The sequence below is a fragment of the Mixophyes fleayi genome, chromosome 1, assembly GCF_038048845.1.
Source record: "Mixophyes fleayi isolate aMixFle1 chromosome 1, aMixFle1.hap1, whole genome shotgun sequence".
Taxonomy (NCBI): Eukaryota; Metazoa; Chordata; class Amphibia; order Anura; family Limnodynastidae; genus Mixophyes; species Mixophyes fleayi.
The window spans coordinates 145293455-145308051 of record NC_134402.1 but is presented as its reverse complement, the minus strand read 5'-3'; the positions used below and the strand labels follow the sequence as shown (position 1 = coordinate 145308051).

Genomic DNA, 14597 nt, shown 5'->3' with positions numbered 1-14597 from the left:
CTGACCAAATCCCCAAATCCATTTGCTGAAATGCAGCCCCAAACTTACAAGGAACCTCCACCATGCTTTACTGTTGCCTGCAGACATTCATTATTGCACCGTTCTTCAGCCCTTCAGCGAACAAACTGCCTTCTGTTACAGCCAAATATTTCACATTTTGACTCCACAGTCCAGAGTACCTGCTGCCATTTTTCTGCACCCTAGTTCCTATGTTTTCATGCATAGTTGAGTCTCTTGGCCTTGATTCCATGTTGAAGGTTAACTTTTTGGCTGCTATTCTTCCATGACGACCATTTCTGGCCAGACTTCTCTGAACAGTAGATGGGTATACCTGGGTCCCACTGTTTTTTTTTCCAGTTCTGAGCTGAAGGGCTGGAGAGTGGTACAATAATGACTGTCTGCAGCAACAGTGAATCATGGTGTTGGTTCCTTCCAAGTTTGGGGCTGCATTTCAGCAAATGGAGTTTGGAATTTGGTCAGGATTAATGGTGTCCCCAATGCTGAGAAAATACAAGCAGGTACTTATCTGTCATGCAATACCACCAGGGAGGCGTCTGATTGGCTCCAAAACCAGCCTACATCCACAGAAGATCTGTGGTTATTTCTCCAAGATATTTGGAACAACCTCTCTGCCCTGTTCCTTCAAAAACTGTGTGCAAGTGTACCTAGAAAAATTGATGCTGTTTTGAAGGCAAAGGGTGGTCACACCAAATATTGATTTGATTTAGATTTCTCTTCTGTTCATTCACTTTGCATTTTGTTAATTGTTAAAAACTAAACTATTAACACTTCTATTTTTTAAAGCATTCTCTCCACACCTGCCTAAAACAGTATCTATCTATTGTAACAAAAGGAGGCATTTAGCTGGCAATATGCAGAGAAAGCAGGGAAGTAGAGTAAAACATTGGCACAGTTATGTACCTAGGTGGAGATTAAACCAGGTAAAAACATATGTGTAGTTTAAAATTGGTTTACTTACATGATTTAAAAGCTGCTTCCTCTCAGCAAACAGACAGGGTGGGTCTGATAGTCTAAACAGAGCCAGGGATGGGCGTTTCATTTTAAAGAGAAGGTGGGTGTGTCACCTGTCCATCAAGCTAGGCCTGTGGGAGGAGTGTCAGGTATAAAACCCTGCTTGTTTCATTGTTCAGGGAGATCAACTCTGGGCTAGCTGGCTGATCTGGATAGAGAGCTGGACTATGTATAGTAAGCGTTGAGGGTCTCCATAATTGCTGTGCAAGTGTACGCGTGTGCTTCTGCAGTAGCGGGCTCTTGCCACAAGTGGTGTCAGGAGTGGGATGCTCCTGGAAGCAAGTTTCCGCTACACAACCCGCGCAGACGTCAACATGGAGAAATTACTGAGAACCCTCATGAATGTGGCCGCTGCGCAGCAACAGCAGCAAGCTCAGATGCTACAAGTCGCCGAGGCACAGGTGGAAAACACAAGGCTTTTAAGAGAAGAGTTAAGCCAGGTGAGGCATGACAGAAATGAACCACCTGGTCCTGTTCTCCAGAAAATGTCACCAGCTGATGACGTAGAAGCATATCTGGTTTCTTTCGAGAGACTTGCAAAAAGGGCAAAATGGCCTCCTAAAGATTGGGCTGAGAGACTGGCGCCATATCTGACTGGTGAAGCTCAGCGAGCTTCTATGGATCTAGATGAGGAACGGGCCTCTGATTATCTGTGTCTAAAGTCTGAGATATTGGCTCGCATTGGAGTTTCCGGGCCAGGCCGAGCCCACCGCTATCACCAATGGCGCTATGATAAAGAAAAACCGGTCAGAGCGCAAGTGGCTGAGCCTTCTAAAATTTTAAAGAAATGGCTGCAGCCTGAGGAGAGAATTCGCCTTCTCGGTTTATTGAAGTTCTGGCGATAGATCACTGCATCCGGGGGTTGAACCGCGATTTGCAAAGGTGGGTTCTGCAATCAGACCCACAAACTTAGGAAGAGCTTGCCACTGTGGTAGAAAGGTTTTGTGCGCTACAGCAAATGACTAAAGAACCCGCATTTGTGCCAAAGCCGCTGCCACGCCAAAAGACAGGTTTGACAATCCTTGCCACAGGGCCCAATGGCAAAACTGCTACGGACAGAGGGCCAGGTGCAAACCTGTCTAATCTGAAGTGTTTTGAATGTGGTGAGCCAGGCCACTTTAAGGCAGAGTGTCCTAAACTACAGGAACCCATGGACTGTTCTGTAGCACATATTGGACCTGCATTTCCAAGCTGTTTTACCATGAGTCCCCCATCAGGAAGTCCTTGTTTGTTCCGGGTGACTGTGCTAATAAACCAAAACCTTGTTCTGGCCTTGGTTGACTCGGGGAGTGAACTCTCATTGGTTTCCAGCTCTGCTTTACCCGAAACCATAACTTCTCGGTTTCCCAAAGTGAAAGTTCTTTGCGTACATGGCACAACAGAGGAGTATGAGAGAACAATACTACCAGTCACACTCAAAGACAAAACTGTTATGGTGGTAGCTGCCATAGCACCTAAACTCCCATATCCACTCATTTTGGGGCGAGACTTCCCACTGTTTAATGATGTCCTCGGTGAGTGGATCCGGCTGGACATGCCGGCAACGGTCGGAAGCCCGTTCTTAAAGGAACCGCCTAAGAATCCACAACATCTGGACATCGATCTTTGGGAACCGCCAAACCGGAATGCCATCCTGGGAGTCACAGCAGGAGTTCCACAAAAGCATCCAACTGTGGGGAAACATGGACAGTCCAAACTAGCATTGGTCGGTGATGTCGCAGATGAGCCCACCCCGTCTGTCAGTGAGGATACGGACTGGTTCGCAATGCCAATTTTGTTTCCGTTGCACAGGACTTTGCTCGAGACCAACTTAATGATGCCACTTTGGAACATGCCTTTAAAAGTGTGACTGAGGTAAATGGGGAAGCGAAAGCCGCCCAGCCTGCAGAATGTATACCATATTTTATTGTTAAAAATAATTTCCTGTATAGAAATGCTAATGTACAGGGGGAAAAAGTAGAACAATTAATGGTTCCTCAGGTCCATGTAACCCTAGTGTTAAAAGCAGCACATACACATGTCTGTGGGGGAACCTTGGGGAGGATAAAACACGGGAACGAGTTCTGCTTATGTTTTACTGGCCCGATGTACACATGGCAGTGGAAAAGTATTGCCGGTCCTGTCTTATTTGTCAGAGAACCTGTCCCAAACCCATGTACAGGGCACCTCTCATTCCAATATCAATAGTACAAGTTCTCTTTGAACGGACAGCTATGGACCTTGTGGGGCCACTGGAAAAATCCGCACGTGGGCACCAATATATACTAGTGGTGCTTGACTATGCACAGGGCCGGATTAACCCGAGGTCTAACTGGGCTATAGCCCAGGGGCCTCGGGCATCCAGGGGGCCCTTCAAACTCCTCAGCAGCATTATTGATCAGTCGGGGGCGGGGGCGCCCCCGGCCCGATCGATGCTGCTGAGTACTGTCAGTGCAGTCCTCCGTCCCGGCGCGCTGTAGTCTGCTTACTGAGGATATCTCGCGAGAGTGAACTCTCGCGAGATCTCCTCAGTAAGGAGCTTACAGCGCGCCGGGACGGAGGACTGCACTGACAGGTAAGTGCTTGGGGGGGTCCTCGCGGGGGGTGGGGGGCGGCGGACGGCTCACATTGGGGGCCTCGCGGGGAATGGAGGGCCCCTTAGCCCAGGGGCCTCCATTCCCTTAATCCGGCCCTGACTATGCAACCAGGTATCCAGAGGCAATTCCCCTACGAAACATAAAGTCCAGTACCATAGCTAAAGAACTTGTATTGATGTTTACACGCTTGGGAATACCCAAAGAAATTCTCACAGACCAGGGTACTCCATTCATGTCCAAACTGATGAAGGACATGTGCCAGATGCTAGGGGTTACGGCGCTTCACACCTCTGTATACCATCCACAAATAGATGGCTTGGTGGAACGCTTTAACCGCACATTAAAGCACATGCTCAGGAAAGCAGTGGCTCAAGAGAAAAAAGATTGGGACACTCTTATTCCCTATTTGATGTTTGCCATCCGTGAGGTACCTCAAGCTTCAACAGGGTTTAGTCCCTTTGAGTTATTGTTTGGGAGACAGCCCAGGGGTATCTTGGATATGTTAAAAGAAGGGTGGGAGCAGCAAGGTCCCAGGGAGCCAAATCTGGTACAATTTGTGTCCCAAATGTATGAGAGGCTAGGAAAGATAGGGCCCATTGTGCAGCAACATGTAAAAGAGGCTCAGGAACGACAGAAGAAAAGTTATGACAAAAGTGCTGTTGTTAGATCTTTCAAGCCTGGGGACAAGGTCCTAGTCCTGGTTCCTACCCAGGAAAGCAAACTTTTCGCCCATTGGCAGGGTCCATATGAAGTTCTAGAGGCTGTCGGTCCTGTCAATTACAGAGTCCACCAGTTAGGTAGGAGAATTGAGGAGCAAATATATCATGTGAACCTCCTTAGATCCTGGCATGATGAGGAAACCTCTCCTCAGGTAGTGAGTACTGCCATTGAAAAGTCTGAAGTGCCCATAGAGCCAGCCTTATCCATTCAGCAGAGACAACAGACTGAAGAAATGATTCGCCGGAACAGGGATGTCTTCTCTTCCATTCCTGGGCGCGCTACCTTAATCGAACACGACATTGTCACTGCGCCAGGAGTCATTGTCAAGCAGAAGCCATATCGTATTCCAGAAGCCAGACGGGTAGACGTGAGAAAGGAGGTCGAGAAGATGCTCCAGTTAGATGTAATTGAAGAGTCCACTAGTGAATGGAATAGTCCCATTGTGCTTGTCCCGAAACCCAATGGGACAATTAGGTTCTGCAATGACTTTAGGCGCCTAAACAGTATGTCGCAGTTTGATGCCTATCCGATGCCACGTGTGGATGAACTAGTGGAAAATCTTGCTTGTAGCAATTATTTAACAACCCTTGATCTAACAAAGGGTTATTGGCAAGTTCCCCTGACTTCCACGGCCAAGCCAACGACTGCATTTTCCACCCCTGATGGTCTCTATCAATATAAAGTCCTACCCTTTGGGTTGCATGGGGCACCTGCCACCTTCCAAAGGGCTATGAATAAATTGCTACGACCTCACACAGCTTATGCAGCTGCTTACTTGGACGATATAGTGATTTATACCCCAGACTGGGGATCACATTTAGCCAAAGTTGAGGCGGTCCTAGCTTCATTACGGTCCGCAGGGTTAACAGCTAACCCAGAGAAATGTGCCATTGCCATGAGAGAAGCCAAATATTTGGGGTACATTGTTGGTCGAGGGCATGTAAAACTCCAGCTAGACAAAGTGGAGGCAGTCAAAAATTGGACAAGACCAGAGAAAAAGTCAGTTAAGAATCTTTTTAGGCTTAGTAGGTTACTACAGGCGGTTTGTAAGCCACTTTGCCACTAGAGCTGCTCCACTTACGGACATGTTAAAAAAAAGTTGTCCAGATAGATTAACCTGGTCTGACTCTGCAGAAACCGCCTTGTCTGATCTTCGGTTAGCTCTTTGTTCCTCTCTAGTTCTATAAGCACCAGATTTTACCCGGAGGTTCTTCCTCCAAACTGATGCTTCTGGTGTTGGCTTAGGTGCAGTCTTGTCACAGGAGAAGAATGGAGTAGAAATCCTGTCCTGTACCTAAGTCGTAAGTTGCTTCCAAGGGAACAAAAATATGCCACTGTGAAAAAAGAATGTCTCACCATAAAATGGGCTACAGAAGCTCTGCGCTATTATCTCCTAGGCAGAGAGTTCACCCTAATAACAGACCATTAAGATGGATGCAGAACAACCGGGAGGTAAATGCCAAGGTAACCCGCTGGTTCTTGGCACTACAACCTTTCAAGTTCTCAGTAGAACATAGGCCTGGGATTCTACACAAAAATGCAGATGCGTTGTCACGAAAATATGCGCTCTTCGCGAAGTCCGCGTCCCCCTACTTGGAGATGCTAGGGGGAGGGATATGTAACAAAAGGAGGCATTTAGCTGGCAATATGCAGGGAAGTAGAGTAAAACATTGGCACAGTTATGTACCTAGGTGGAGATTAAACCAGGTAAAAACATATGTGTAGTTTAAAATTGGTTTACTTACATGATTTAAAAGCTGCTTCCTCTCAGCAAATAGACAGGGTGGGTCTGATAGTCTAAACAGACCCAAGGATGGGCTTTTCCTTTTAAAGAGAAGGTGGGTGTGTCACCTGTCCATCAAGCTAGGCCTGTGGGAGGAGTGTCCGGTATAAAACCCTGCTTGTTTCATTGTTCAGGGAGATCAACGCTGTGCTAGCTGGCTGATCTGGACAGAGAGCTGGACTATGTATAGTAAGCGTTGAGGGTCTCCATAATTGCTGTGCAAGTGTACGCGTGTGCTTCTGCAGTAGCGGGCTCTTGCCACACTATATATATATATATATATATATATATATATATATATATATATATATATATATATATATATATATATATATATATATATATTAGTTTTCAATTAATTCCTGTGATAAATGGAATGCAGTATTTGTCCGGCTTACTTAATGCTGCAGCAGAATTGAGTATGTGGAACACTTGTGCTGCAGAATTCACTGTATTGATCAAAGGATCTTCGTCCAATGAGGCTGTGACATCACAATGGAATAGTCTAACTTTGCTAATGCCTTTTGGAATTAAGTAATTCTGTTATCAATGTATGCTGCTTCTGTTACTGGTCTCCATTTTCAATGGTGACGTTGATCTGTGAATTGTTAAAACTACTGAATTTTCCATTCAACTGTAACCACATTAGAAAAGGAACACAGTGGAACTGTAGCCATGTAACTAAATATGAAGTGCACAATATATAGAAGCTGCTTCATGCGAAAGGATATGATAATCCATTTAATATAATTTTAGACCTGGAAGAAGCTAGACAAAAATATCAAGTCATTATTAGAACCTAACAAACACATTGACACAATAGCACAAGTATGTAAAAAATCATATAATACAATACTGAATATAATGTTATGAAAAGCAGATACAAATTGGCAAATATGTACCAGATGCACATACATTTTTATTTAACAAGACTACAACTTTTGAGTCTTAAAATAATGCCTACTGTTAGAGGTGGGCAAACAATTTCACAGCTTCATTGTTGGCTAATTCATCCATGAATTGATCTGATTTGCCAAAAATGTTCAGAATAAATAATGCCCAATGGAAAATGAGGTCAATGAGGTCTCAGCACATGGAATGTAAAGAAGCCAATCAGATGGCATCAACAAATGTCACAGGTCTATAGCACTGTAAAAAAAACAGCTTGTACTAAGGGGGAAACATCTGTAGACACTGTGACTATTAGCCCGGATTACTGTACACTCATGTGCACACTGCATTTGCGACATAGCTGTCTAACTAGTACTACAGCATTGCCTGTTTGATTTTTTGGATTTTTCTTCCTCCATCGCTACAACACAGAACAATAATGTTTTGTCGTTGTTATCATTAGCTTTATAGATTGTTTATTATACTCTTTAGTCTTTATATTTAAATCATGTATTTGTAATTGATTTAAGAAAAATGTTTCGCAACAAAGTAAATGAAAAAAATTCAAGTAATATTATTAAACGTTTTTCAGCATTGGTCCACATTGGAAAATGAAGGTTGGTAACAGAAGCAGGTTGCCTTGTAACAGTAATTCTGAAAAGCAAAAAGAGAAAGTTTTATTGTGCTATTGCAGAGGCTATGGACATTTGTGGCTTCAGAATTGGGAGACATGGAGCACTGCCTGCCACACTTCTTGTTTGCTTATTGGGAGGAACCACAGGAATATATTCAGTATTTTTATGACTGAAACTTGTTTCTTTTACTTGTAGGATATTGATACAGCAGTCAAGAAAGCCAAAGAATATCTTGAAACTAAATTTCCAAATCTGCAACAAACATACAGTGCTGTTATAACTTCATATGCCCTTTCATTAGTGGGAAGCACCAAAGATCAGAATATTGACAAGTTTGCACATAGATGTTAGTATAATTTTGACAAATTAATAGTAAAACTTTTAAGACATTATTTTTTTGTATGTATTTTCAAACATTTAAGTGCTTATGAACCTTTTTTAAAGATATTTTATGATTTTTACAGTATAAAATTTCATGATAAAAAACTGCACATTAGCCAATTATATATATGGGATTCACTTTCTGGCATAGTGTATTTCCCAATGCAAATGTGTGAGCAATTTTCAGATTGAGGGTTTATGCAATCTTCTGCATATAACCGGCGACCATTACTGTTTTACCTGCCAATGTTATCCATTTTGAAGTCCTCAGCACAAAACCTAATTTTCAGCAGAGGTTTGAAACCCACAGTGATATGACGGATAACATGGTAGTCATGTCCAGTCTTATACTGTGAACTGCAAGTAATCCCTAATCTAAAGACAAATTACTCTTCACCTGTATGTACTATGAGACGCTCTCTCTCAGAGAGTGTATTATATCATCTAAACAAGTTAAAGTTTCTAGCTCCTTGACTGCACAAGACAGACCAAGATGAATGTGCTACTACTACTGTTGCTTATGTCCCTTCAAGGTCAACTAGTTAATTACATTTATTTATTTATTTGTTTCATTTACTGTTTAACATTTTCTACAGCACTTTAACATCTCCTGCCATCTCCCAATCATAGCCTGTTTAATGCTAGTGTACATACTGAAACGCTGAATATTTTATAGTGGGAACTTTGTAATAGCATCCAAAAATAGCAAGTCTTCATTGTACTTTTGTGGGCAAATCTTTTATCAGCATCAGGGGCACAGAGAGGGGAGAGGAGGAGGTACAAAATGCCGGGGCCCAGACGTGCCTTGGGACCCTGGCCTGCTTGTGTAGTAGGAGGAGCCATTAATCTGGTGTGGACATGCCCCTCTCAGTGGCTATGGAAGATGCCCCAAAAAGTTGCTGAACCAAGGCCTGAAATTCCTCTTCCTTCTGAGGCCGATTGTGATCCCTATGTCTCCCCTTTTACAATTGGCCCATCAATCTATTTAAGACAGGAAGGGCTTAGCCTCCCTGCCGGTTACAGCATCTGTGTGCCTGCACCAATTGCTGACCAGCTGTCCTGTCCTGTGGATACTCTAATTTATACCTGATACCTGTGGTGACCTTTTGACTTTGTTTCTGACCCTGCGTGTATGCTGATTACCCCTGACCTCAGCCTGTTTTCTGGATACCCTCCTCACTGCCAGCCCTGACTTTTTGGCTTGTCTCTTACTATGTAGCCTGCTACAGACCCCTGACCTGCAGCCTGCCGTCTGACTACCCATTACCATCTATATTCCCTTGTCCTACCTTTCCGCTTGTGGTGTTGCAAGTATATACTTGCACTACATTAGAGTTAAGACCTTTACAGGAAAGGCAGCTGCTATAGGTGAAGACCTCTACTGCTGGTTCTGCAAGTTCATGACAAATACCATTAGCCTAACAGGTGGTTTCTAGGTTTTGGTGAAAATGTGGTACTGCCCTATCAGGGGAGGAGAATGTAGAAATGGGTGGGAAAAGGTGTTTGAGAGAGGTGGAAAACTGTTGAAAATTAATAGAGTTAAGATTTCTGCAGGTATGAGGAGGCTTGGTAGAGTTTGACCACAGAAAGGTTTACGTACTAGGGGAGAGCTTTTAGCCTATAAGTTGATGATCTGAAAGGGGGGAAAAGAGTGGTAAGGAAATCCGAAACTGAGCATAGTCTAGGGAAAACAAGATCAAGGCAGTGGCCATCCCAATAAGTAGAGGAGTCAGTCCACTAGTAGAGGCAGAGTAAGAAAGTTAAAGAGAGTAGTTTGCATATTTTGCATAAAAACTCCCTATCTTCACCCAAACAACTCCACTCAGCTTCTGCAAAGTTCCATGTGTCTTGTTAAAAATCTAGGACACTTGCATAAATCAAAGTGAATTGTGTATTCCAAACTGTGCAGTGGACATGCTTAGAAGATTACTTCCTTTGTAGAAGCAAAATTACTACACAAATCGAACACTAGTACTAAATTACATTACTATTATGCTCTAATACCTCTAATTCTCTCCCTCATTTTTATTTGGTGTAAATACCAAGAGATGAATGCATAATATTTTCATTTGAGACTATACATACTGTATTCCCCCATGTATATGAAGCTCCACTGTAAAAGACACACCTATATAAATCATGTGAAAATATTGAGGATAAACATTTTTTCACAGAGTAATTGTGCAGCATATACAGAGGAGAGACAACGCTATAATCAATTCTGCCTTACCCTGTCAGATGCTTCCTCTGTCCAGTAAAGTCTTCTTTCTTCTGTCCATTCTGATCCTGATGCTGGAAAGTCGCTTAAGGTCCTCTTCGCGATGACCGGATGTCCTTTCAGGACCTTGACAAGGTCCTGATTGGAAAAACACCAAATGCAGAAACCGGAAGAGTGCGTTCCAACTGCGGTTCATGGACCACATCCGGTCATCGCGAAGAGGACCTTAAGCGACGTTCCAGCATCAGGATCAGACGGACAGAAGAAAGAAGACTTTACCGGACAGAGGAATCATCTGACAGGGTAAGTGCTACTACCCCTGTATAAGACGCACCCAGTTTTTAGACCCAAAATTTGGAGGAAAAAGGTGCGTCTTATACATGGGGAAATACGGTAGTTTTTATAAAGGGGTTACGAACTCTGAGCAATTGATTTAGTCTGTGCCTCAATCTCCTACCACCACCTGACCATAAATATTATTTATATTTCATCATCCTCTAGGTACAACAGCTTGGGTGAGTCCTGACATCACCTGACAGACAATTCATGACATTGCTGCAGTGTGGTCAGTTTAGATGAAACACAAGAATGTCAAAAAGCAGACAAAGTGGACAGCATTACAACCTTGTAGTTGACAATAGCTATACAGAAAAATATCATAAAACACTGTTTATTATACACATTCCCTAGAACTTGGCACATCGAAATGAATCCTGTGAGTGGATTTAAAATTGGTAATAACCAAGGCTAGAAACACCTTTTCCTTGTATCTGAAACACTTCAGGGCACCACCCATACAAAGAACTGAGAAAACAATTACAATATACTATCCTGAGTGTGCAAATTGATTGGGCCTATTTTAGTGTGTTGGACATTCCGGACACCTCAGTGGGTAAATCAGCATGAGCACAGAGGAGTTATGCTACTCATAGTAAATAATCCTGTCACAAAATTTTCACCAGACATTCAAACATAAATATTAGTGCAGATAGGTAGTGTGGTATATAATATGTTACATAAATAATATATATAAATCATAATATTAATATGTTGTATATAATATGTATAACATGATATTGGTGCTATATAAATAAAGAATTGTAATAATATGATGTGTTTCCTATTTTTGAAGCACGTACCTACTGGCCAGTTGAGAATTTTAAGACTTTGTTTACGGTGGAGGCCACTAGCTATGCCCTTCTTCAGAAACTGAAGCTCAAGAAGTTTAATGAAACCCATAAAATTGCAGAATTGCTGGTGAAAGTACGAGGATATGGAGGAGGCTACAGGTCTACGCAGGTGACATTTGTGCTACAGAAGTTGTGATTTTATTTTGATTAATTTATTTTTTTATTATCTCTATAAGCAGCAAGGCAGTATTTTGGTGAGATATCTGGGGGTAAATGTATTAAGCTCTGGGTTCTTCAACACCCGCGAGTTCGGCGTCTTCGGCATTTAAATTTAAAGCGGTGCTGCCTTGTAAAGGGAAGTTTCCCTTTACAAGGCAGCGCCGCTTTAAATTTAAACGCCGAAGACGCCGAACTCGCGGGTGTTATAGAACCCGGAGCTTAATACATTTACCCCCTGATTTCTCTACAAACAGTTCTGAAGTATTTTGAGAATATTAAAGAATAAAGAAATGAAACGTCATCCAAATTCAAAAATTGTTGCCTGATGGACATGTGGCACTCATAAATTATTAGCCAACACAATTGGTTTATAAAATACACTGCAAATGTAGTATAGCATGATACAAACTAATTGACATCTGGTACATTATAATTTTATCACATTGTGCCATTCATGTGTAAACATTTTGCATAATATTACTATAGTGTAACATCCACCAATCCATAATGCTATTTTCTTGTATTACCATTGCTGTCTGCTTCGGGTATTTTTGTTGGACAACACAAAAGTAATTGGTAAGATTCAATTTCTCACTGCTCTGTGAAAATAAAAAAGTGCTTAATGAACATGCACTCATCACACAGTGCAATAGGATACCAACTCCTTGTTGAAAATCGTTGTGACTCTTCCTGGTTCCCCTAGGTTGTGGGTTATGGAGTATTAGTTAAAAATGGTACCTTGTTGTGGCAACTTTGACACTTCAATGGCCCCAGTATAATGGGATTGTGGTCACTATTTTCCATCCCCCATATTACTAACATAACATAACTAACATTTGATGGCAATAGCAACCATTTTAAATTATCCCAGCGGGAAAGCTCGTGCAATTCAATTGAAAAAGAGGGAACGCTGCCCCCGAGAGTTAAACATTGTGTTTGCGAGTTTTTAGGGAAGTGAAGGGGAGTTTTAATACAATCATGTATAACACAAAAAAAAAGGTTTTGCATACATTTCCATACATTAGATTGCATTACACATTGATAATATCTACATTACAGTACTTTCTTTAGCATATTTTTTAATTGAACTATTTTTTACCATAGAATCATCTATACCATGTTAAAACACCTTGCTACATTCATATTTGTACCAAAAACATACATAAATATAATTAGTTAGTGATTTTTCTTAAAAAAATTTATTGTTCATTTTACTTCATTATTTTTTCACAAGAAAATCAACTTACACAAGTTAGGCATTAGTGATGAACATAAGTTTAACTTTTTTCCACATTATTACATGATTTCAAATACTTTTCAGAGGTTTTTATTTTTAACACACCCCAAAGAGGTGCGAGATAAAACAGCATTTTTTCCTGTTTAACGCGCCGCGTTAAAAAACAATTGAATAACTTTTATTGCAGCTGCCTCTCGCACACCCTATACTTTCAATAGACCTTCAACTGGAGCGCGAGAGGACCGTTTCATGAAAAAAACTTGAGCATTAAAAATGAAATTGAATCGCAGGTAAAGTTAACCTGCTCGAAAATGATAAAAAACAGCGTTAAAATGACTTAACGCGGTCAAAAAAAAAAACTCGCTGACATTTGTATACCCCCCAATGGATTAAAAATAACTATTTACAGTATTATTGTGTATTTTATGATTGTATAGTGTACAGTAGATAAGTACAGCAGTGTGACATCAAGAGACCAGGCCTGGCCACTCACATTAATTTAAATGCAGCCTTTTTTGTGATCCCTCACCCTGGATGTTCAAGGAAAGTACTAAAGTGTAGTAGAAATATAATACTATATCACTAATTTTTTTTGTCTTAGTCCACCCATCCACTGCACTATTTAAGAGAATTATTGTGATCTATGGCCATGCACCAAAAACCCATTTAAATGAATGGGAAAATTTCTAGTAATATTACATATATTCAGTTTACTGTATAGCTTTTTCATTATGTAACCTTAAATCTAAAGAGCAATTCTATGTCTGTAAAATGAGCTGTAAGTCCATTGTCGATTAGCTAAATAAAGTCACTTGTTTACTTTCTTTTTTAATATATTTTTTATTTAAGCGTAATACATAAAATACATTTCCTATATTAAGAATGTCTAAGACACCTCTGGATCTGACTTTGTACATAGTAAGGTATGGTGTCTAGCTTTCCCAGACCTCAAAGAATGATTCTGCTCACTTTTTCTTCTGAAACATTTTTCTACCTAATCTATTTACAATTGTTTGCTCTTAATCTGCATGTCTGATTCCATTCAACATTATTTGGAGATTTGTTATTATACCAAGCCCACTGTAAGCTTCTTTTTTTCTTGGTGCACTTGTTTCTCCAGCTGTCACACTTTGAGTAATTACAGGCATCTGCCCCCTTGTTTTGCGCTGGCGACAATGTTGGTGTTTCCCAACATAACAATTAATTGACAGGATTTGTAAAAACAAGTGAAATGTATTAAATGTAAATGTAATTAATTCATACTGCACAGTAAAAGCCTTTTGATACTGCATGTGTTATACAGTTGTCACATTCCTGTAGCTAAATCATTTTGCTCACTGCAATTATCAAAACCTTAAATAAGTGATTTATCAAATATTGCAAGTTTCTTTAGTTATATGGCTGTACCAAAAACTTTTAATTGCTGCCAGCAAATCTACTTTGTTTTTAGGCTTTGCCACCATCTGAATACGTTTTCTCATTAATCCCCAAAAGAAAGTGATCCAAGGTCCACGATTTATGGATGTGAGAACCAAACACACAATGGGCCTGATTCATTAAGGAAAGTAAAGCAAAAAAATTGAGTTACTTTTCACCTTGGCAAAACCATGTTGCATTGAAGGGGAAGTAAATTTAAAATGTGGGGACAGATTTATAATTAGGCTAGGGCATGTTCTAGATCAACTTCAAATGTCAGTGTATTTTTCTTATGTGCAAAATAATAAACTATTTTTCACCCCTTGCATTGTAACATGGTTTTGTCCAGAAGAAAATGT

At 41.1% G+C, this 14597-nt stretch overlaps 1 protein-coding gene across 1 annotated transcript in view; it reads left to right on the top strand.

Annotated features, from left to right (window-relative positions):
• LOC142143522 (complement C3-like) overlaps positions 1 to 14597 on the top strand; it is a 183812-nt gene that overhangs the window by 130047 nt on the left and 39168 nt on the right. Inside the window, exons 28-29 of the mRNA XM_075201418.1 lie at positions 7833 to 7983; positions 11369 to 11535. Coding sequence (XP_075057519.1) covers positions 7833 to 7983; positions 11369 to 11535 — 318 coding nt within the window. The remainder of the gene's footprint in view (positions 1 to 7832; positions 7984 to 11368; positions 11536 to 14597) is intronic.